Source organism: Haemaphysalis longicornis, unplaced genomic scaffold, assembly GCF_048455015.1.
Source record: "Haemaphysalis longicornis isolate Haplotype H1 unplaced genomic scaffold, Haemaphysalis longicornis Haplotype H1 scaffold_3, whole genome shotgun sequence".
NCBI classification, from domain to species: domain Eukaryota; kingdom Metazoa; phylum Arthropoda; class Arachnida; order Ixodida; family Ixodidae; genus Haemaphysalis; species Haemaphysalis longicornis.
This window is the reverse complement of record NW_027526335.1, coordinates 43,226,353-43,248,930: the sequence shown is the minus strand read 5'-3', so window position 1 is coordinate 43,248,930 and position 22,578 is coordinate 43,226,353. Positions and strand designations below refer to the sequence as shown.

The 22,578-nt window shown below is 45.3% G+C and overlaps 2 protein-coding genes across 2 annotated transcripts; both read right to left on the bottom strand.

The window, feature by feature from the left end:
• Positions 1-61: 61 nt before the first annotated feature.
• On the bottom strand, positions 62-7,702 carry LOC144174345 (polyprenol dehydrogenase-like). Its single transcript, XM_077702996.1, has 7 exons — positions 7,369-7,702; positions 7,153-7,257; positions 6,106-6,174; positions 5,904-6,005; positions 5,614-5,821; positions 5,330-5,522; positions 62-774 (listed from the first exon to the last, which is right to left on the bottom strand). Exons 1-7 carry the CDS (start codon positions 7,541-7,543, stop codon positions 550-552), a joined length of 1,077 nt encoding a protein of 358 aa, XP_077559122.1. The 5' UTR covers positions 7,544-7,702; the 3' UTR covers positions 62-549.
• Positions 7,703-9,938: 2,236 nt separating this feature from the next.
• Gatb (glutamyl-tRNA(Gln) amidotransferase subunit B, mitochondrial) lies at positions 9,939-21,514 on the bottom strand. Its single transcript, XM_077702994.1, has 12 exons — positions 21,240-21,514; positions 21,015-21,168; positions 20,843-20,956; positions 19,581-19,776; positions 19,058-19,180; positions 18,811-18,924; positions 17,364-17,448; positions 14,752-14,971; positions 13,699-13,832; positions 12,220-12,343; positions 11,662-11,751; positions 9,939-10,136 (listed from the first exon to the last, which is right to left on the bottom strand). The coding sequence occupies exons 1-12, from the start codon at positions 21,326-21,328 to the stop codon at positions 10,002-10,004; spliced, it is 1,578 nt and encodes a 525-aa protein (XP_077559120.1). The 5' UTR covers positions 21,329-21,514; the 3' UTR covers positions 9,939-10,001.
• Between the last annotated feature and the right edge of the window lie 1,064 nt (positions 21,515-22,578).

The window sequence follows — 22,578 nt, the reverse complement described above, 5'->3', positions numbered from 1 at the left end:
GAAATCGTGGAGTCTTTCTAATAATGCACCACTTGCAGTGCTCTGAATGAGTAGACAAGAGGATAGGAAAAACACAGTGAGCTATATTTCCAAGTAAAACTTTTACAATATTGGCCTAAGCTAAAAATACTTTGAGTTGCCAATTCGTGGCAGCGATGCTAGTAATAAAAGTATAAAAAATATATAACACTTGGTAAACAAAACATTTCGCCTCACAGTTTAGGTTCCCTCATCGTTGAAATTTCTTTAAAGTAAACTGCTCGTAGAACTAGGAGGATCAGCACGTAACAGGTGACCTTCAGACTAGTGACCCAGAACTGTGAAACTGGAAAAGTCTGCCGGTGAAACTTAAGGATAACTGGAAAGCAAGTTGCCGCATCCTTTGACAGCTATAAACAATAATCCACATGGCAACACCATCTAAAGCCGGAAAGTCTGGCCTGCGTTGGATATCCAGCCACAGGATGAGCCATTTTAACAGCAGAAGATCCAAGGTTCCCAATTCGGTTTTTGGCATGGCAGCTTAATTCCCGTCTTTGGCCTGCCGGCTTAGGTGCGGAGGAACGGCTGGGTGGCCAGAGGCGAAGCAGCGGATGGAAGCCAGGGCTGTAAACAGGCCCAGGTGTCCTTCCACAGCCGATCTTGCAAGGCACGTTCTTTTGAACAGCGCGAGGGCTCAGAGATGGCGCACTCTTCCAGGTAGCAGCCACTGATGCCTTCCATCTCGGGAGAAAGCGCCGCGTAGAGACTCGTCCGCGCACCTTCCTCGGGCGTCTGTAGAAAACAGCAAAGAAAAGTAAACATAAATTTGCGGCTCCCACGCATACGTGGGAATCGAAGTAAAGCAAAACTTTCAATGATGCTTCCACCATCGTTAATGTGAGCCTTCTAAACTGCGAAACGGAGTTCAAGTAACACTGTTTGAAACGATTGAAAGGGTGTCGTGGCAAAATTGGGTTGAGATGGAAGTGTGTGTGTGTGGCATTTTTTTTTTTTTGCTTGTAGCTTCTGGGTGTAGCTCTCACGGCACTTGTCTTCCGTTGCCATCACTGCATTGTTGCCTTGACTTGCATCTTCGAGTCAGCATACATTCGCGGTAAGCGCCATGTTTCCCTGTGGCCTGGATGCTGCAGGAACGTTTTTGAGCAATTTTGCTGGCACGTGTTCATGTACTCTTCCGGTGCGTTGGTGATGGCCGCAAATGTGGAGGTCTACACCATCTGGTGGTTTCGTGAGAAACCCAGGATGCTCCTTCTCAATGCCCAAGTGTCGGGCAAGGAGGAGCCACCTGGCACAAACGCTGCATTCAGCCAGTGTAACAGCAGCAGCAACAAGCTTTTAACCCTTTCAGGGTCGAATTTTTATGCCAAATGCGACCCAGAGGGTCAGTTTTTGTTATTGTTGATTTAAACTCTTCTGATGAATCTAGTTCTAGAAAAAAATTATCGTAATTTTTTTGGGGTGACCATAAAGTGACAAAAAAATTGTTTGTGTTGTTACATAGATGTGGTTTATTCATGAGTAACACAAGAAAAATTCTAAATAAAAAAGAGGGAGTAACAAGCCGGCATCTTTCGAGTGAACTGAAATCAGATGGACATCAGTTTCGCGGGCGCAAAAAGTGGGAAGCGCCCGTAGGATGATACCGAAACCAGCCGCTGCATGCGGGCGCACGGCCGGATGCGCGAGCGATAGACGGCGCACCGCTCCTATAAAATACAATTAAAAAAAAGGAGAGAAAAGAGCCTCATCAGTTTCGCAGGCGCCCTTGGCCTGTGGCAGGTGCAAGAAAGCGAGAGGCGCCTGGGGGGCGATACCCAGCGCGCCCCCTCATTACTGGATGCGCAAGCGATAGCCGCCGTGCCGCTGAAGTAAATCATAAAAAAATAAAAAGAAAAGCCATCGGCGCAAGCAAATGATTTGCCGTATTTCCGCAGTGTGGCAGCACATGCCAAGCAAGAGAAGTTGGTGAAAAAGGCGCGCTTTTTAAACATACAAGCGATGGCGTACATATACGTTATTCACCATTTTGAAGGTGTTTGCAGAGGACGTATGTGTACGTCCGTGACCCGCTTTAAAATAAGTTGCAGTTGTGACAGTGTGCATGTCCTACCCTACCTCAGTGACTCAAAGCAAGAAAGGAGGGCGATGTCACTGGTATTGAGGCACTTCACCAATGATATCTGATGCACAGGTTAATCGTAGCGTGCGCCTGTACTCGCTACTAGTGACGAGGATGCTGGGTCGGAGCACTGCTGGGACGGTCCGCAAGGCTAATCTTGACTGAAGCTATTATGCAACAATAACCGAATTATCCACGTCATTAGCATTGTGCCTCACTTCGGCATGCCCTGTGGTGGCAACTCAGTTTGTGCTCACGACTAGTGCTTGTTAGTAGTCCTTAGTATTGTTTAATTACAATGCAGGAAGGAGCATGCCTAGCTTAAAGGGATCGTGAAGAGATTTTCAAAAAAATTGTGTTGTGTGGCCACTTATAACCGTGGAACCTCGATAAACAAACAATGCATACCCGTTTCGTTGCCCGATATCGGCAAATAGGAAAACAAATGCAGTTACGGTTTCACCGAGGCTTTCCTCCTCAACTCGTGAAGTGACGTTTCAGTAAGTCTGTAACAAGTCAATCACAGTCCTCCCTCGTCTGCACAATATGTCGGCATAGAGCGGGCTTGCAAAGGGTCAGATAAAGCTGCAACATCGGCGCCATGATGAAACTCGCCCTGCAACTGAACGGGATACGTCTGATCTCTGATGCGACTGACCAACATGGTCGAACTTACAGTCAACAACGCGGGCGAGTGGCGTAGGCAGAAGTAACCACGTTTAATCTAAACTGGGCATTCGTAAACTGTTTGCGCTGTTTCACACGAGTCTAAACTGTCATTCTGCTAGCCGATATTCTAGCACAAGTTTGCCGACGTCTGGCTCACGTAGCCTGTAATGTGAGTTGCGTGAACGTGAAACTTCTGACATGACCAGATAAATGACCAAACGCTTAAAATGAGAACTTATTACATAAACACGTTTATCGAAGGAACTTCGAGTAGTCAGTAGTCAGAACTTAAAACCCATCCGTCATTTACTCATCAAGCGCAAAAATAACTAGCGAGAAGCAGCGATACAGTGCCGAGTCGCCGAGTCCCACCACCACGCAGTTCGGTTGTTTTCCTGTTTCCTCAAATAAATGCTGTTAACGCTGTTTCATTGATTGTATAAACTCCCCTTTGGCTTACTGCAGAAGTGTTCAACAGTAAGTTGGCGGTTAAAGCTCTGGGTTGATTAGAATTTATGAAAACACAACAGAGTGCTGGGTACAAATGCGAAGCGGCTTATATGCAGCAGTTTTTCGCCACGCACGCTTCTCACGTCGATAGTGTACTGGATAAAGCGCCCAACTAGGCTGGCCGTAACGTTGGGCTGGCCCAGCGGCCACAAGTTCGAATCGCACACGGGCTTTTTTTTTTTGCTAGAGCGGTTTTGTGCGATTTCATGCAAATAACGTAAGATTCCGAAGAGAGTTTGGCAAAACAATGTGAAATTCAGCAGGGAAACTGGCTACAAACTGTACAAACAGCCTGTAGGTCCGAGTTCTGCTACAATGGTTGCCAGACAACTGAAGCAGTCACGACACCGCTCACGTGAATAGAAAGCTGTTTCTGGCAACGAATAAAGGATGCATTATTTTTAAAATATCGGGTTTGCAGCTTTGCAGAACAATTACACAAAGAACGTTGAACGCGTTGAATTCTCGAATGTACTTGACGTGACGTCACTGCTAGTTGCGCTGCCGACCGGCAACGCGCGCATGGTCGCTTGAGATGCGCCTCTAAACGAGAATTTCAAAGGCGCCTCCTAAATTCCAGAAGCAAGGAATTGTGAAAATATTTGGGATTTATGTTCTTAAAAGGTCGTTCAAGTCGACAAAATTAAGCAAGGACAAATGCATTTTCTCTTCACGACCCCTTTAAAAGGGCGCAACCATTTTCAAACCTACGATGGCCACTCGAAAGGCAGCCAGACCATTCACAAAGCCATGTGAAAAAGTTACATTTGTTGTAACACAGGAAGTGTAGTTGTAACGGCTGCAACAGCACAACGAGAAAACATGTAAGTACTTGTACTACGCTTGCACAAAATTGACTGTTACCATCAGCACACTGCTAGGAAGGCATTTATCCAGGGCCAATATAAGCAGTTTGATATCAAAGTACGAAGGCCATAGGGGCTTCTATCAAGGCATTTTGTTGTTATTCACCAAAAACAATACAACGTTAATTATTCAGCAGAGCCTGTCGCTTGTTGAATGAAATGAAGTGCCGAAATACACTTTAAGGTTTGTAACAAATTGTGAATCAGTTTTTTAATAACGACATATTAAACGATTTGTAAACATGTCCAAGAAAACAAGCCTTGCCTCTGTTAATTCAATTTCATCGCTTAATTTGATGAAATTCAGTAGTGCCGTCAGGGTCTAACGTTACCTATGCATTTTGATTTTGGTCAATTAGACTTCCTGGTCAAAATACAAATGAGTCTAGATCAGTAGTTTAGCTAACCCAGAACACAAATATACCATTCTTATGCGTGGTTTTTTTAAAATAAGGTAGAGAATAGCAAAAACATAAAGCCAGGTGCCGCCGCCACTGGCTATACCGCGCAACTTGCACCAGAAGTTGATAAAATGTTGGCGTGCGCGTTTTTCCTGGCTGCCGCTGGATGGCGCTACTCAACCACACTTGGGGTGGAGGTACCGCTTTTCGAGAAAACGTGCGAGCTATGCACGAGCGGTTGCTTCGGTGCCAACATTCGTGGGGCCTCAAAAGAGAACAATATGTTTTTCTCCAACAAATCTTCAATAAAGATCACAGGTCCCATGAAGTCCCACGGGTCCCATTTTGCTGAGTCGTCTGGTGGTGCAAAGGACGTGGGAGTTTGGAAGAGCACGACTGATCTCACTGAAACTGACTAAACCGCTTGGTACGTGGTAGAGTTGTATTCGTTTGCTTCTCTACTGCTATATATCACCACTGCCTCGCTTGCTTCCAGTTTATCGTGAAGCAAACAGTGGCTACAATTGCTGTTTACGGGCAATTTCTCAGCAATTAAGGCGTCTTTTGGCACTGAATTAGCACTAAAATGGCTATGGAATGGTCAGACTTGAAACCAACTAGCAGGTTGACTTCAGTGTCCCGTTAAGTGGTTAATTTAAGCGGGCTAAACCAATCCTGTGTGGGTGAAGTTAAAAGCAGATGTCCTAGATCTACACACCATGTACCTCAATTGTTTAATGTTTTGAGACACGTCATCGTACCTTGAAGAAAACTCCCGAAACAAGGGGAGCCCAGGAGACTCGTCTGTACAGGTTGGTATCCACAATGCCAGGATGCACACAGTTGACGGTCACAGGGATGCGCTCCAAGCGAAAGTAGCGTGCCAACGACTGCGTGAACATCACCTGAGCCAGCTTCGATTGCGCATAGCTGAAGTAAGTCGAGTAGAACTCCCTGGAAAAGAGAAGACCAGTCAGCAGTGCTTAAATGAACGTGGAAACGCAAGCCACCTAACTACCACGCTATTATTACGGGCAAAATGTACCTGCCATGCATGTCATCAAAGTTGATCCTGGCCGCTTTGTGCACGCAGGAGGAAACGTTTACTATTCTTGCCATTTTTGCAGGCGTTCCTGCTGATATCAATCGCGGTAGCAGAAAGGCAGTCAAGAGGCAGTGGCCTAGGTAGTTGATGCTTAGGTGCAGCTCAAATTTGTCCTCGGTTTCGCCGTGCGGGGCAAACATGACACCGGCTGCAAAATGTCATCGTGTGCGTGCATGGTTTTGATAGCAAAGTTAGTGCGGTGTTGCAAACACAGCAACTGAGAGACTCACCATTACAAATTAGCAGGTCTATGGCAACATTGCGTCGCAGAACCTCTTGCGCAAACGCATCGACGGACGACATCGACCTCAGGTCGAGAGGCAGGATTTCCACTGGAGAGTGGACATAAATATGCAATATAAATAATAATGAAAAAGAAAAGAGATAAAGCCAAGGTAATTTCAGAGTGCACGCCAAAGTTTAAACACCAACCTTTGCTGCCTGGAATGCATTCTTCAAACAACTGCCTTACAGCAAGAGATCCGTCGGGTGAAGAGCTTCCTGCAAGCATGGCGCATATAGTTGCACACTACACTGCCTCAAAGGCAAAATAAAAACATGGCTTTTTCAAAGCTGAAGGAAAGTTGCAGAATATTTAGATACAGAACAGAAAGAAATCTTGCGGTGGCCCAAATTCAACAGCGTTTTTGTCGTTCAGAACATTTTTTTCCCCCGTAAAAATAAAAAGAAAAGAACTGTTACCGTTTGTATTTTTTTTAGGAAATCAAAATACGCGAAGTATTCCTTGAATCTAATAACCCCCCGCTTTAGTTTCCCTTTTCCTTCTCCGAGGTCAAGGATGAGAATGTCTGATACTCATTCATAGAGTAAATAAGGTGTGCTGGTATTACCTGTTTGAACATGGTAGTGATAGAAAATCATTTTGTTACTTTTTAAATCGATCAAGACAGGTTAGAGTGACTGACAGTGTGTCGCAATCTAGACGTCACAGAAGCAGCTAGCGACTGTTTTGGCGACTATGCTTGAAGCTTGAATTACATGGCAAGACGGCACTCTGTGTAATTGAAGGAGGTGAAACTAAGATGACTAAACTACTTTGCAGGCCTCTGTGCCGCCAAGAATGAAATTCTATACGGGCGGCAAACCAGGCAAACTTATGTGGTGGGATTTGAGAGCTAAAGTGACAACACACGAAAGGTGATAGGATGAGCGCTACCTAATCACTCTCCTGTGCTCATTTTCTTTTTAGCTCTCAAATAATGTCGTCAATGTATGTGCCAGACCGCAAACTATTACAAATCACACTCATGATTATACGCAAATTTAGAGAACTCTGCTGTTGAAGCCATCACAAACACTATGCATTGCCGATTAGCTCCGCGTCATGAAATGATTCACTTAGTTAAGCAACTTCTACCTCCGAAATAGCTTATTTTTTTCCACTTCCGCACTGTTTGTTTTTCACCCGTAGATAGGCAGCCACTTGCCGGCAAAGGAAGTTTAGTTTCTGCTACTTACCAACTATCACACGGGCTCCCAACGATAGCAAAGCCTTCACAGTTTCCAATCCCAGTCCTTGAGTTCCTCCCGTTACGACAGCAGTTATATTGCCTACAGAGCAGTCTGGAAGTATAGACGCACGCGTACACGCATTCAGATCAGCAGCGGTGTTTACAACACAGCCCACAAAAGAAGATCGCTAATTTGCAGACGACTACGCCGACTCGTACTTACACGACTTTGGCGCCACAGGGAAAAATAAGGTTTTGAATCGCAGCGCGCACTCCTTGAAAAAATACTGCGCGGCAATTAGGTGAATTTTAAACCAAGCACTGAGGTGAAATGTAGCGCACTTGAGGAAGCGTCGAGCCATCGCGACGGACTTTTCCTGTTCAGCTAACGCCCGCATTAGCTACCAGCTGCTTCCGAACTAAGTGCGCGAACGTGCACGTTTTGCCATAAATAATTGTACAGATGGTGGTTGCAGGGCTTCTGAACGGCGCATGCTGCGCTCGATGCAAACACACGTGCGCGCACAGCCGATCCGTGTTTCAAATGTTTTTGCGTTCCCGTTACAGTGAACTAGAATGTCTTGATCCAGTGGCGCGAACGGGAGCGCTTTGCAGCGTTCGGGCTGAAGCAAAGCGCGTCTACCGCCGCCAGGGGCGCCACTGCGCCTTCTTCGAAAACGGTACCGCGGTTGCACGGGCCGTTCCTTGGGGCGCTCGCCAGCTATTGCCGCTGCCGTTTTTTACTGTGGTACAGTAATTAACCTTTATGGAAGAAAGATGCTCACTTTTGTTGTCCCTGTACTTTTCTAAGAACGTTTTGTTGCTTATCAGACCCGTTTGAGCCATCGGGCAACGGCTACAAACAAATCGTCTGCTAGCGGCGCAGACGATACGAGCGGATGTGCGATACGTTGGCGGCGCGCGGTCGGACAAACTCTCCGTCTGTTTATGGCTGAGGCCGGCCTTTCATTTTCTGCGTGTTTTACGTTTCCGTGATGTTCCACAGAAGCAAGAGGTATACAATCGTCAGGAATATAGTTATTGCGAGTGCTGTCGAATAGAGGTTGGCCAGGCCGGGTACGCGATGTCAAAACGAAGGACGGACACCTATTGCTTTGCTCCGGGTTGTCACAGTGGTTACCCTGCAGGTGCTCCCAAGGCGTCTTTGTTCGCCGCTCCTTTGGACGATGAACTGTGCAAAAAGTGGGGACAAAATTTGGGAAGACTGGACAAACTCTTGACCATATCTTCAGCCGTTGGTGAGCGCCACTTTGAGCCCGAGTGCTTATTGCGTGATTACATCCACGTAATAAACGGCTGTAAAGTGCGACTTGTACGCGGGAAGCTGTCACTGGCTCCAGGTGCTGTACCTACCATCCTGCCTGACTGTGCTTCGAATTCTGCGCGGAGCATGCACGCGGAAGCCGCAAAGGAAAAGGCGGACAAGAGTTTCAGTTTCGGCAGCCAGCAAGCAAGCTGAAGAGCCGAAAAAGATGAGGTGCACCAGCCACAACACGAGGCTCTCTCTCCGCAGTGCTCATCAAATGAAGTCGCAAGTTCTGTGGAATGATGCTTTCACAATGAGCCATCTTCAAGAAGTCAAGCTTCCTTCAAAGCTCTGGTGCCGGCTAAATTGTGCCGACGATCGAAACGTACGTTCGTTTCGCTATACGACATCGATACGAAAAAAAAAAAAGCTAGACATTTTCACGAGAAATCTGTGCTCTTCTATCCACATGACGACAAAGTGTCGTCGCAAACATTCTTTTCGTGGTGTGTTATGCGGAAGCGGTGACATATATTCCCTAGCTGTTGCGAACAGTGTGCTGCAAGAAGCTGACAGCAGTTCGGCCTGCAAAGGGGCCATGACGACTATAGGAGGTTTAGTGATGTATTACACGTGCTAACACAGAAGCTGCGATCTCAAACGACACATTTGGAGACGCTGCCTTCAGCACTAAGTGCCTGGGGAAAGTTTCCTCTGAAGGTAATTTGTTTATTGCAAACTTTGCTGCTGAGAAAATCAGCCGGGTGCTACTGGACGCGTGAATACTGGGTATAATTTGCTTTTGTAGAGTGAAATTCACAAGTAGGTTCATGCCGGGACTTTATTACAGTAAATATAAAAAGTAAATCCATTCGTAAAGAATTAAACATAGCAGTTGTCCGCCGGCAGCACATCGAACGCGTACGCTCGCATCGATCGTCTGCGCAGGTAGCAGACGACACCAAACAACTCGATTTATAGCCGTTTCCCTACAGCTCAAACGGGCAGATTTGCAACAAAACGTTCCTAGCAAGGTACGGAAATGCCAGACGCGAGTAGCATTTTTTTTTAAGGGTTAATTACTACCCAACATCGGAACAGCGACAGCCTGCCGCGGCGGCGCCTTTCGAAGATGGCGCAGCAGCGCCACCTGGTGTTTTCTACACAGAAGAGCACGCCCCTTCCTCGCCGTTCGCGCCACTAGATCATTCTAGTTCACTATAGTTCCCGTAATCTCAGTGGCTGTCACAGCGGCTATGGCTACGGAAAGGACGAAGCCAAACAGCGCCGCTAGGAGGCGCCACGGTTGCTTGTTGAAATCAGTACTTACTTGAGACCCAAAAATAAACGTTAATTGCTCGCAACACGCATGAATAGTCTACCATTCGGCAAATTTCTGCATGAGCGCGCAGCCACAGGGAAGCAGCAGAGAAATAGCGGCACTTCCTCAAGTGCAGATAGCAAATTACCCAAGAGCACAAGGTTACAGGCTTGCATTGCTTATTCTGAAGGAAAACAAACAACTGTTGAATGTAGTAAACAGCTTCCTTTATTCGCTAGCTTCCATCGATGATGACGTTAACAAGTGCTTACTTTGTTCCACTGATAATTTCCAACATAATAGTTTTTGCACGCTTCATGTGGGCCCGACCATTCGATAACGCATGTACTTTTGCCATTAGGGCGTTGATGTTGCGCTCTTTTCCCTTTGCTGCCTTTTTCACCTGTAACAAAGAGGAATAAGAACACAAGTAGACAGTAACATAAAAACACTCAAAACAATCGCGAAATCGAACACGAGTAATATCCTCAGTGATCAATCTAAATGCTTTCAACATTTAACTCCTTTAACGAGAAAAAAAAAGGGGGGGAGGCAGGGGAGGAGGTTGAAGCTAATGAAATTCAAATTTCCACAATTTGCAAAATACAGCTAAGAAAAGTTTTCCGACAACAGTTACTAACAGATGCTTTGAAGGCAAGCGTAATCCAATATTGCGGTTTCAGTTAGCTGTTTCGAAGTTTTCCACATGGCGAGAGTGTGATCACAAGCTTATGATCAGTAGGCCCGTTCGATTCTCCTGCCCTACCTTGATTAGTTCATGTGCGCCGTTTGATTCACGGGCGGTGAAGATGAGCGGAAGTCAAGTTCACAGCTTTCTCGGCACTTTCTGCTGACGAGATGCAGGAACGGGCCAAAAGGCTACACGTTCGGTTTTGCTTTTTCCCAGTGATAGCAGCACCATCACTGAGCTGCTGTGACCTAAAGTGGGATGTGCAAGCTAGGTCGAATGGGCTTTGTGGCAATTAAGAATGAAAGAGAGGGGGAGAATTGGCCGATCCAAACACCTCTTAAACTGGCAAAAAAAAAGGCTGCATGGCACACTCCCCTTTCACCGCTCCCTTTTCAGGCCCCCTAGCTTTTTGCACCTTTGAAATTGTTGCTCTGGATCTGCTCCTGGTATGAAGCTAAGGACCCACGAAAAAAAAAAAAAGAAGCTTGTGAAAGGCCCAGCTTGCCATCAACGCATTGAAAGAAATGTGGCGAAGTCATGCAGCTTTTTCACGCTCTCAGAAGGCCACTGGAAATGGCAGCAGAAAGGCTGGACGACCAAGTTTCTTTGTCACTGCGCAGCCCAAGTGGTATCCAGGTGCAGACAGGGCAGACGAAAGGGAAGTGACTAAAGGCAGAGGAGATGGTGAACATGCACAAACCACACGAAAAAAAGAAAAAAAAAAACATCCTAAAACGGCATATCTGGCTTTAGGAGATGCAACGTCAGCACCTCTTTTAGGCTTTTCTTTCCTCCATGCATGAACTCAACATTTTACACCTTGTGTGTAGGTGCATCTGGTTTCGCTGCTGTTAGACGGCATAAGAACTGAATTTTTTTCGAATATGGCTTCACAACTATGTCCTATGTCTATGCCGGGATTTTACACAGCAGAGATGAGGGAGACGGGTCAGTGCTATTAGGCCATAAAGCAGGAGTGCGGCACCTCCATGCCTTGTCTTGCTTACTATTGTTGAAGAGTCTTACAATTACCAATGATTATTCCACTTAGAAAATCTCTTGAAGTTGACTAGTCAAGTATACACCGTGCAATTTGTCAGCATTCCCTGAGTTACCTCTAGCTGGGCATTTGTTGAAATTTAAATATATTGCTACTCCACTACATCTGCTTATTGTTCACTGTTTCCTTGCTAACAAGTTTTCTCCTGGCTGCTACTCCAAAAACAAAAATACTTACATCTTTTGGATTTTCATTAACAACTGTCTGACAGAACTCCCTGAGCTCGTCAGAGTCTGTGATCTGCCACCAGTTGTTTTCTTCAACAATCTGCGAAGAAAAAAAAGAATTAGCAAACTCGTAACTATGGCACCATTCGATGAAGTGATTTTTTAACACACAGGGTGAGATCGCACATTACACATGCCAGCGGCGAATTGATGTGTTAATAATTAGAAGTGATACACAATCTAGGAAAAGCAGACAATTGAATTTTAATTATGATTGTTAGCTGCTTTGAATTGTACTGAATTAGAAAATGCTATTAATGTTTAAAGAATAAGTGTACGTGTAAATATGACATTTTTTAACAGCACAGATATTCTGCCTAAGCAGTTGAAACATGCGGACTTTTGTGTAAATGTTGCAGCCAGAAAGTAGTTGCACCTCTTCCACATTTTGCCCTTTTAAACTCCAATTAGGCTGAAAAACTGCTCAAATTTTGGGCAATTTTTCTAGGGAGGGGGCTTTCCACCTGTTCTTAAAGTTTGCACTACGTTTTGCTCCTGACCAGCTCACCTCTGTTGGTGGCCTTGAATCCCCATTCACCAAAAGCTTCAAAACTTCTTGGCCAGTTGTGTTGCTAATACGCTGGTCACGCACAAGAACCAGAAGCTCATGGAATTTCGTTGCGTCTAGACAGCTGGGGGAAGACGTTGAACACATTGTCAGGTACTAATAGGTTTGCATCACATAAAACAGGCCCCCCAAGGCTCTTCCTATTATTATTCCTCACTAACTTTGGCTGCTACACATGCAGCAGTGTTTCGTTTGTTGTTAATAGTCCCTGGCTCCAGCAAACTCGGCTCTTAGCCAAGCATTCAGGAACATTTAACCAGGCTGCATGATACAAAATACGAAAGCTGAAATATGCGTGTGCATGGTGCGAACGGCCAGCAAAAATCGGTTATTTTGAAACTGAAATTCAGAAGAGCATGGCCATTACGGCCAGGCTGAAGTGACGCTGCAGCCGAGCGGCCGGCTGGCCGGAGCAAACCTGCGCACAATGGCTCTTCACGCGCAATAGCCCTCAGAAAAGCGCACACGACCGGTTCTCCAGGCTAGCCGGAGAACCAAGCACCCGGCCAGCTGGCATGTCACTTCCGCTTCATAGCTGTTTGTGTGATGTGCCGGCAGGTGCAGCGCCGTCTGCGACAGAGCTACTTTCAACATTTTTAACTGATTAACAATGCATTTCGCGAGGTTACCAGTCATGTCCCAGTTGATTTGAAAGTATGTAATGTAAGGTAAAAATAAATTTGGCCATGATGAAATTTGAGTGCAGTTGGTCTTTAAGAAGACCATGACATTTCAAATGTAGAGAGGGCAAGATGCTCGTCTATAGTGCTCGAACGGCATTACCTGGACAGTGCAGGCAACACCTAGAGAGTGTGCCTGGTTTGAGATCAGTAATATGTGGGCATCTGTAAGCCCTAGCAACACATTGGCCGTGTCTTTTTCTCATCGTGCCCACTTCCTTGGCTTTAGTATCTGCTTTCACCATGACAAGTGCTGGTTGGGGTGTTCGGCCGGGAAACAAAAGTGCAGGTTACCCAGACCAGAACGCGCGTCACAAATGTTTTGTGCGCATTAGCTTTGTCGCAAAGGGTCTTTGAGCAAGACCCGGGTCTTGGGTAATAGCTTTAACTAAACTTGCAACACGCTTGGCAACATACGGTGGTCTTTATTTTTGTGAAAGCAGCTTGAATCGAAGCATTGCTTTAGCACCCAAGTTTTCACTTCAACAAGGAACACAAGAGCAGATAGACTGTAGGATGTTCCACATTATTCAACGATTCACGTTCCATTTGTTGAACACTGCCCATTCAGGAGTAGTCGAGATTTTTTGCTGATTATGACACCTTGCCCTAGCTATCGTGAATGGTACGAATACGGAGGGACCTTTAACCCACACTGCTGTGTTTTTGAGCCACAAGAGCGTACAAGCAATACGTTCTGAAACAAACAGCCATTTTACGTGCGAGGTGCCACACCTACCTCGGTTTCAGAGGGATATCAGCTTTGTTTAGCTGCGCAAGTAGATGAAGCAAAAGCCAGTTGACAATAAGCTTGGTTTCGCAGTCCTTAAAGCTGACCAGACTGTCAAACAATTCCAAGAACCCTTCTTCATTCTGGGAAAAAAAGATGGAGAGGGTGAAACAAAAATCAATTGCCTTGAAACTGTGCAGACTTTCGATCTTCTTGTGATTTCCTTTCAGGAACTGCAAAAACGTCTGTAAGGCCATAAAGGTCCACTCGCCCACAGGTCGTCACTGATGACCTGAAAGGGTTGCCTCAACCTCCAGTACGTAGCCTACTTTGGCAGCCCATCACAAATGCTCATGCATGTTGATACCTTGTGACCCAATATAAATGGAATTAGCTGCAGTTAAACTTGGTTAAAGGATGTGGTATAATAATAAGTTCAGCCTTGAATCTTGTGCCATGGCTAACAGAACTGACAGCACACTTCTGTGCTCTCGTACCCATTAAAGCACCAAGAACATTCGTTGAAGTTCCCAGGAACAAATGTCACAAGATTCAAACAAAAACTAGGATGATGGCATATTCAGCAGGACAACACTGCTCTTTGCAATAAGTGATTGCAATCTACCCACAATTATGAATATTCCCCACGTTCTTTGTTCACCCATGTTCTTTGTTCAGAAGTATCACTGTGTATTCTTGCTGGGTTTCCCAGCACTTTATTCAATTTTGTTTAGACGGACAGACAGTGTTGTCCTAAACTGTCTTCCCACATGCACTGTTTTTGTGAAACAAAAAGTTGGTAGAAGGCACGTCAGCATGCTGAATGCAATATTTGTGTGTGTGTGTGTGTGTGTGTGTGTGTGTGTGTGTGTGTGTGTGTGCGTTCGTCTGTGTCATGTTATTTGTACTCTTAAGCCATTTCAGTTCAAACTAAAAAAACAAATTGACAGAATTTCTTACACCAAGACATGAAGAGACAGAAGGAAGTAGTTGCTTAGATGTGGTCTCAACGGCTTCCTTAAAGGTGCGTAATGGTCACAATAATAAAAAAAGAAATCTTACCACCATAGTATTCGCTTGATGTGGCGTCAAGCCGTGGTCTCTTACTAATCGTTCCTTATTCTGCCATGGAAGCAAAGGCATTGCTCGGCGCAGCCTTTCCACACTGACCACGCTTTCATCCCGTGTGTCGCCGAGAGATATGACTAACGGGGGCAGGTTGGGCTCTGGCATAAATCTGTAGTCTTGGACAACTTCCTTATCTCGCATCGGAATCGTGCACCTGGAAAATTCACCACACAAAATAAAAAGTTAGTGAAGATGCTGAGTCACTATTCAGATAACACTTCTCACTAGAAAGGTTTTGTTACCGATTCTTTGGTCTATCTCACAAGCTGCATGTAGCACTGTGGATGCTACACAGCTCACACCCAATTCGCCCAATGAGTGTGTCTAACTATCATGACATTCTATGGAGGCCGCTAGCTGAAAAAAAGTGGCAATAGGCACTGGGCCTTGGAAGGACATTTCCATTTCACCAGTGGACAGGTGGACCCATCTCGTAGCTTTGCCCTGCTGCATGCAGCCTGTCAAATATACAGTGAAAAACCACATTGAAAGGTTTGTCTCTTCAGCAGAACAGCACGTTGTTGGCCAAATACCTAGCTCGGCAGTATACGGTGGTCTTTCTTAAAGACGCAACAGCGGCCACTTTTTACTAGCTACATTTTGCCTCTGAAGATATCAGACTGCTCGCATGACATCAATCGAGATGCATTACATTGTATAAGACAGTATTACAAGCATATTGGACAAAGTGGAAATTATTTACTGCTGAGAAAAACTTTCCAGGCACATTTATTTTAAATATACATGTTCCTTCTTCACCAAACTTTTTTTTTTGTGCATAGAAAAAAAAGGAAACATCCAGACAAACTGTGACAACCACATTTTCCCACTCACAATTTGGGAAATCAGGAATTGCAGCGTGAAAAGATCCCAGGGGTGGTGGTAGCTATTTTATACTTTTGGCATTTTCCAAGCTAAGCAGCACTGCTGCTCCTGCTGCGAGTGGCATATCTGCATTTACATCACATGCCTAAATGCCATCCACACTGGCATTTTCACATTTACAAAAAGATGATTTCATAGGGTCACTCCCTCTCGAAATACGATGTGAAGCAACTGTTTTCACTGGTTATGAAACTTGCTTGTAATTCCACGGGCGGGTTGGTGAAAGCAGCTCCAATGTAGAACAGCACAGACCCGCAGTCTAAACTGCTCTTCTTGTTACGAGTCTTTACTTGCATGAAATCGAGTGAAATTATGCAGTGCAAGCTCACTTGATGAAACTTGCGCTACCCAATATGGTATGAGTGAGTCTGCTGCATGAATCTGCCATTCAGATGCGTGTATAACAGCACTTACAGCACGAGGTTCAATGCAAGCATCAAGACACGCAATTAAAACGGAGGATCAGTGGGATGGAATCACAAAAGAGTTTGACGATTCCACGACTGAATTGTACAAAGGGAATTCTTATCATTTATAAAATACAAACTCAATACTACAAGAGAGGCGCTAAACACAATTTCAATTGTGCAAAAATTACTTGTTTTCTAAATTTATGCACCTTTATTAGGAATATCAATATCGCACCACGTATGCATGTATACACTGTATGTGCCAAACCTAAAATCTTTGTTCGGCTACACTAACAAACCTCCCACGTGTGGAAGGCAAGCATTACTTTAATTTAATTGCAAGTTATCCTGAAGGTCACCATGTAGTAAAGAGCTTCAAGTAGAAGTAGTCTGAATTGGGGCAAAGTTGTTATTTAGGGGCAAAGCCCCTTAAATGCTGGGGCTGTTGGCGTCTTCTGTCGTCATCATCGTTGTAATCATCATTTCATGTAGTCGCGGTACTAATACAAGGGGAAACTCCTTTACGCCTCCCGCTAGAATGTAACGCGTACTAAAAAAACACTGGGACACTCGTGTATGCCTGGCGCTGGAGCGCTTCGTAACGCGTACTAAAAAACCACCGGGACACTCGTTTGCGCCTTGCGATAGACAGCTTCGTCCTTCGAAGACAAGAGACTTTTACAGCAAAGCTACTATATACTTCTAGCTCCCAACGGTTTCATCTCCGTTGGCAAAAACGGCAAGGCGCCAAGAATACACTTATACACCACATCCTTTGCCCCTCCCCAGGTTTCACGTTAGTGGAGATGGCCCAGGATTTTTATTCCCTTGACACTGTGCATTACACCGTGGCAAATTGTTACAACTTGCTGGTACCAATAAAAACAAAGGAAAGACAGATGAAACACTGAGACGATTTCTTGAGGTAACCAGTGCACACTTAGTTTTACTCGTAATTCTGCAGCCTCTGTACATGCACAGGGGTCGTAAATAACCAGGTCTTCTGTCCAGGACACATGTCCATTTAGAGAGTCCTACCTAATGAGAATCGTACTGTCCATGAGCTATACAGAAAGCATGAATTGTAGAAGCTCAGAAATTTACTTCTTCACAGGCATTGGGCACTTTATCAGAAAGAAGAAAAAGCAGGCTTCAGCAGCAGCATGCAACGGGCCATGGCATTAACGCACTCCAGTGCGAACATACAGCGGGTCAACCACTGTACTGTTGAACTTGCACAAGAAGGCTTACTTTTTCAGAGCGTCAAAAGCCATCGTCGTGTTGATGACTTCTCCACCACTCGAAAGAACCCAAATTTGCCTCCCGATTTCGTAGTCTGTAAATAAAGAGACGACACAGTTGCTCACACAAAACCTGCAATTTTCAGGTCAGCATGCAAAATATGCATCTAAGCTTGTTGCCCGTGCCTTACTGTACAGTTACAAGCACTGAAGAAAATGCCTGGAACAAAAGCTGGAACAAAAAAATGAAGGTGCCTCATACAAGTGCAACTGGCGCTGCTTGACTCGTTGGATTAGTTGGGAACAATGGCCAAGTTGCATGCCGATGGCACTGCAGGTCCGAGGTGTAGCACGGACAGCTTCAGCAGACCACATTCTATTCATACTGCACACTGCTCCGCAACTAGCAACAGCATGTTAGCAATTGGAGCAATGCATACATGCTTTCTCACGTAAATCGGTGACCAAGCGCAAGTCTGAGTCTGACTTTTTAAGCAGTATATGAGAAAATTTTCACTCAGAAGCCCTTAACGGCCTGTAAAGAATGACCTAATTTAATTAAATTTCAGTACTTTCTTTATATGTCATAAAATTACCATATCTTAAAACCAATTGCATATTTGAACCATGGGAGACAGAACAGGTGTGAACGATGATTTTATCATCACTGATAGATTGACTTTTTAAAAAAGGAGTTAATCTTAATGCCAGTGGCTCCCCTTAAGGGGGGGGACATTGGACTTGAGGACAGACTTTTTTTGCCAAAAAATCAATATTCTGTATTAATTTTGTTCGCACTCTACAAGTCCCAAAGAATGTAGCTGCCAAATTTTACAGCTGTACCATAAGTGTTTGCAAAGCTGTCACCCTTTGAAGTCGCTTAAATGACCATTTTTGCCTACGTTTCCAAATTATCTGTCTTGTTTTCTCAGACACATTTTTTTTCCCATGAGGTCAACTGTCAGGTACAATATCTCGGTACATACTGGTCAGATTTGCATCATTTTTGCTGCATTCAAAAGCTTATGAGTTGAACAGTGCAATAAAACCACAAAAATATAACAATCATTTTTGCTAGCACAAAATCTTATGCCGTCCATTTTATGAAAACATTGGTTATTCATGGCCTGATATTTAATGAGTTTACAGTGTTTGCAGAAACAATGCTAAAATTATTGCTGTGGTATAGTCGCACTCCCTGGTCCTATTAGAGCACAGAGGGATAAAAAGTATTCACGTATTTCACAGGTAGATAATAAAAAAATTGCCCAAAATGGAATGGCATAACATGTGGCACAACTCTGACCTTAAACTACATAGACAAAAACTGAGTGCATATTTATGCTCAGGATGCTAAAACACACTTAATGTGCAAATCTCAAGCACATAGGTTAAAAAATAACAAAAATATCCTCAAGACCAGTGTCCCCCCTTAACACTGAATGTACCAGGCCTACCTATGGCATTGGCCACAGCTCTCACACTGTTGAGGTTCTTCACTTCAGTTCGTGTGCCCCAGGGCTCTCCAGGGCGATTGACAGACACGTTCGCATCGACTCGAAGGGCACCCTCTGTAATGCGAAATGGGATACATTAACAGCAGGTCATTTCTATTTCTAAGTGAATACAGCGGCCACGGCCAAACCCCAAATGACGGGGAAACAAGTCCATTGCCGTGCGAATACTTGCACGAAATCAGCCCACCTTCCATCTTGCCACTGCACACATTGAGTGCACGCAGTATCAGCAACAGCTCTTTGACCAGGCTCGCTGCTTCTTCCCCATCTTTCAAGCATGCGTCAAACACTAGCTCCATGAGGCCAACACCTGTCGAAAAGAAGAAGCAACAGGATCCTCCGGTGATTAAACGTTAAATTGATTGATTGTAGGGTTTAACGCGGCGCCGACGCAACGCAGGCGATGAGGTGCGCCGTATTGGAGGGCTCCGGATTAATTTTGACCACCTGGGGATCTTTAACGTGCGCCGAAATCTCGTACATCCGGACGTTTTTGCTTTTCGCCCCCATCAGAAAAGCGGTCGCCACGGCTGGGAATCGAACCCGCGACCCTGTGCTCAGCAGCGTAATGCCTTAGCCACCGAGCCACCGCGGCGGGTGGTGATTAAACGTGCCTTGAGCAGTAGTTCAACCATGTTTTGTGCTCTAGGTGTTGCACCATACTAATCATTGTAAATGGAAATGCAGCGTGCAGGGGTCGCAAACCTTACCTGCTCGGTTGAGATCTATGAGGCTTCTATTGTGCGCAGCATCGTGCAGGCTCTTCCCACTATCCTGCTCAAGCTGAAGCTGGGTCAGCGTGGCCCGCTTGGAGTACGTCTCTTGCGAGCCCGGTGAGAAGACAACAAAGTCCAAGTAGCCCTTAGTTGCTAGGGGTGACCTTTGCTGAGTAATTTGGTAGCCCGCCTGTAAACAGAGCGTAAGGATTAAAGGTAGCGGTGTAGTTTTGTAACAGAAGGTAACAAAGTGGACAAAGAAAAATGCGCTTCATTCATGGCAGTCACGACTTGCACGACACGATATGAAACTTTTATTTTCTGCGACGCCACTTGAGGATTTTCTGACAGAGCTGGTGATGACAACACCGCTCATTTACTTCACTGTTCAGGCAGGGACCATCACTACAGGGACGTCACTAATCGCTACAGGCCAGAGCGGGCCTGCTTTCCTCCAGCTCATCCTACCCTCAGTTTATGGCAATCCGTGGCTTGAAGACTTCTGCAAACGAACTCATACCCACCCCGGTTGCGTACAGTCACTGTTATTCCGGGCATGTCCTGACAAGTGTCGCCAGTGTAAGAACAGGGCAGACCTAGCCCACATGCTGTGGGCCTGTTTACAGGCGACAATGGTAGGCCGCGACATCGCTAGTGTAGAGCAGTGGGAGACTGTATTGCTCAGCTTCGACCCAGCGGATCAAGTCCGGGCCATTCAGCTGGCCAAAGATGCTGCTAGAGCCCAAGGGCTCTTGGCCGGCGTCTAGGATAACTGGCTGTTATGCAATAAAGTTTTCTCTCTCTCTCTCTCTCTCTCTCTCTCTCTCTCTCTCTCTCTATGTATATCTGAATACCATTCTCTTCCTTCTGTAAGGTTACACTGTAAGGAGTTGCAATCGCAGCAAAACAGCATACGTCAATGAAAAAAAGGTCACCGGGTATTTATGCAGCAACATCACTAAAAAAAAAAAAAGCGATAAAAATACTTTAGCATATCCAAGTTGGTTCATGACGTGGAAAAACTGCGCCGCGAAAAAAGACCACGGGGACACACAAGGGCGCTGTGTGTCCGTGATGTGACGTCAGCACAACCCTTTCTCGCTGTGCTGCTCGAGATAAGATAGTTTACAGCTTTTCACCGTGAAACCGTGCTCCAACATGACAGCTATTCGTGACTCTTGGTCCCGTGTTTTACGCGCTGAAGTTTCTCTACAGCACAAAAATGGTTGTTCTTGTGTATAGTACTACTGTCTTACCGGCATATCGGCGTAAAAATAATGTTTTCTATCGAAGTGCGAGACGCTGTGGATATCGCAGTTCAGCGCAAGCGCAGTCAGAACAGCTGCTTCTACGCATCGTCGGTTCAGCACCTGAAACATAGACAGTGTGTGAGATCGCCAAATCGTGCGCAGAAAGGCGGTCTCTTACAGGCAGTGTTCCCGGCATCGATGCATCAAAGGCCGAAACTTGGGAGTTCGGCGGCTCGCCGAACTTGTAAGGTGAGCTTGAGAACAACTTCGAGTTCGACAGTATCTGGACGTGGACTTCGATACCGATAACAGCTTCCCAGTCCTTAAGCTTTCTGAAATATAGAATACAAAGCTGTCTGTACATTGAGGGTCAAAATATATTAACTTACAGAAATATACTCACCTATTTGGATTATTATTGCACCGGGTGCTAACGCTGAGGCACCGACGAGCTAGCGCAAGGTAAGAGAGTGAACGCTTTAGTACCCGCATGTCTAGCTAGTGGTGCTGGCACTTTGTGTATACGAACGGTTGAGCAACAAAAGATGACACAAATGCACTACGATGAGCGTTCATGTCTGTCACTCAGAATCACCGGCAATGCAAACCGCACACATGTATCCAACACATGACGCCAATGAAAATTCTGAACTGGAACGCACCGCTGCCCGTGAACGATCACTAAATATAACCGCAACCAAAACACTGCTCTTTGCATTGATTAAAAATATATTACTCTTACCGTTATAAGTCAGTAAAAATAAGCAAAAAATACAAATTATTATGGGAAAGCTATAACAATAATTAATATATTCTGAATTCTTCAGTAGAATATTTTTGTTTCGGTTTCGGTTTTCGGGGCAAATTGTTTTCGGGGAACCGCAAATTGTTTCGTTAAATGGAGAACTTCGTAAAAGCGGGTCTGTCATTTTTCAAGCAGTTGATTCCGTAAATTAGATGTCTAAAGGGAGGCTCATCCAAGCATGCTACCATAACATCGTAATTGCGGCGGGTGCGACGCTAAAAGTCCGCGGTGAAAATAATGACAATAAAAGGCTATGGGTTCTGGGGGAAAAAAAATTTATTTCGCGGTAAAAAAGCTTGTGATTTTCGCCAGCGTGCGCTTCGTTAGCATTGGGGGGACATACTTTTCGTAGCTTGCAAGCGCGTTCAACATGTCGTCGGTTCGTTCGTGAGCCCCAGTACAACACCTGAAAAAGTCAATAGCGTCCATCACCTCGCCTGGAGTTGGCACCGGAGCTTCAGCAGTTTCTAGGTCACCAGCATGCTCTGACACCTCTTGTGCGCCGGAAAATAACTGCTCGACTTCTTCATGTTCAAACCCTCCGTCGTGTCGGCGTCTGCGTCGGCGCTCAGGTAGTCGTGTAAGCTCAGATCTTCTGCCACCTCGTTAAAGCCGACGAAGCTGTCCCCAGGAACCGGAGTTTCTTCTTTTTGCTCGCGTCTGTTTCTTGAAATAATTCGTTAGATCGGGAATGGCGCTGAATTTAGTTTGTTAGTTCGAGTTCATATAAAAGCATTGAGCCGTATAGGCACCTGCGGGGGAATCCGAATTTGTTAATTCGTTAGATCGGGAAATTCTTAAGATCGGGTTTTGTTAGATCAATTTTTGACTGTATATGTACGTTGGTTAAATATTCATGCCTAAACCGTTCATTATTTCCATGAGAACTTCAGCTTCGTACAGGCGCGTAATCTTATAACAAGCGTCTTCTTACTTA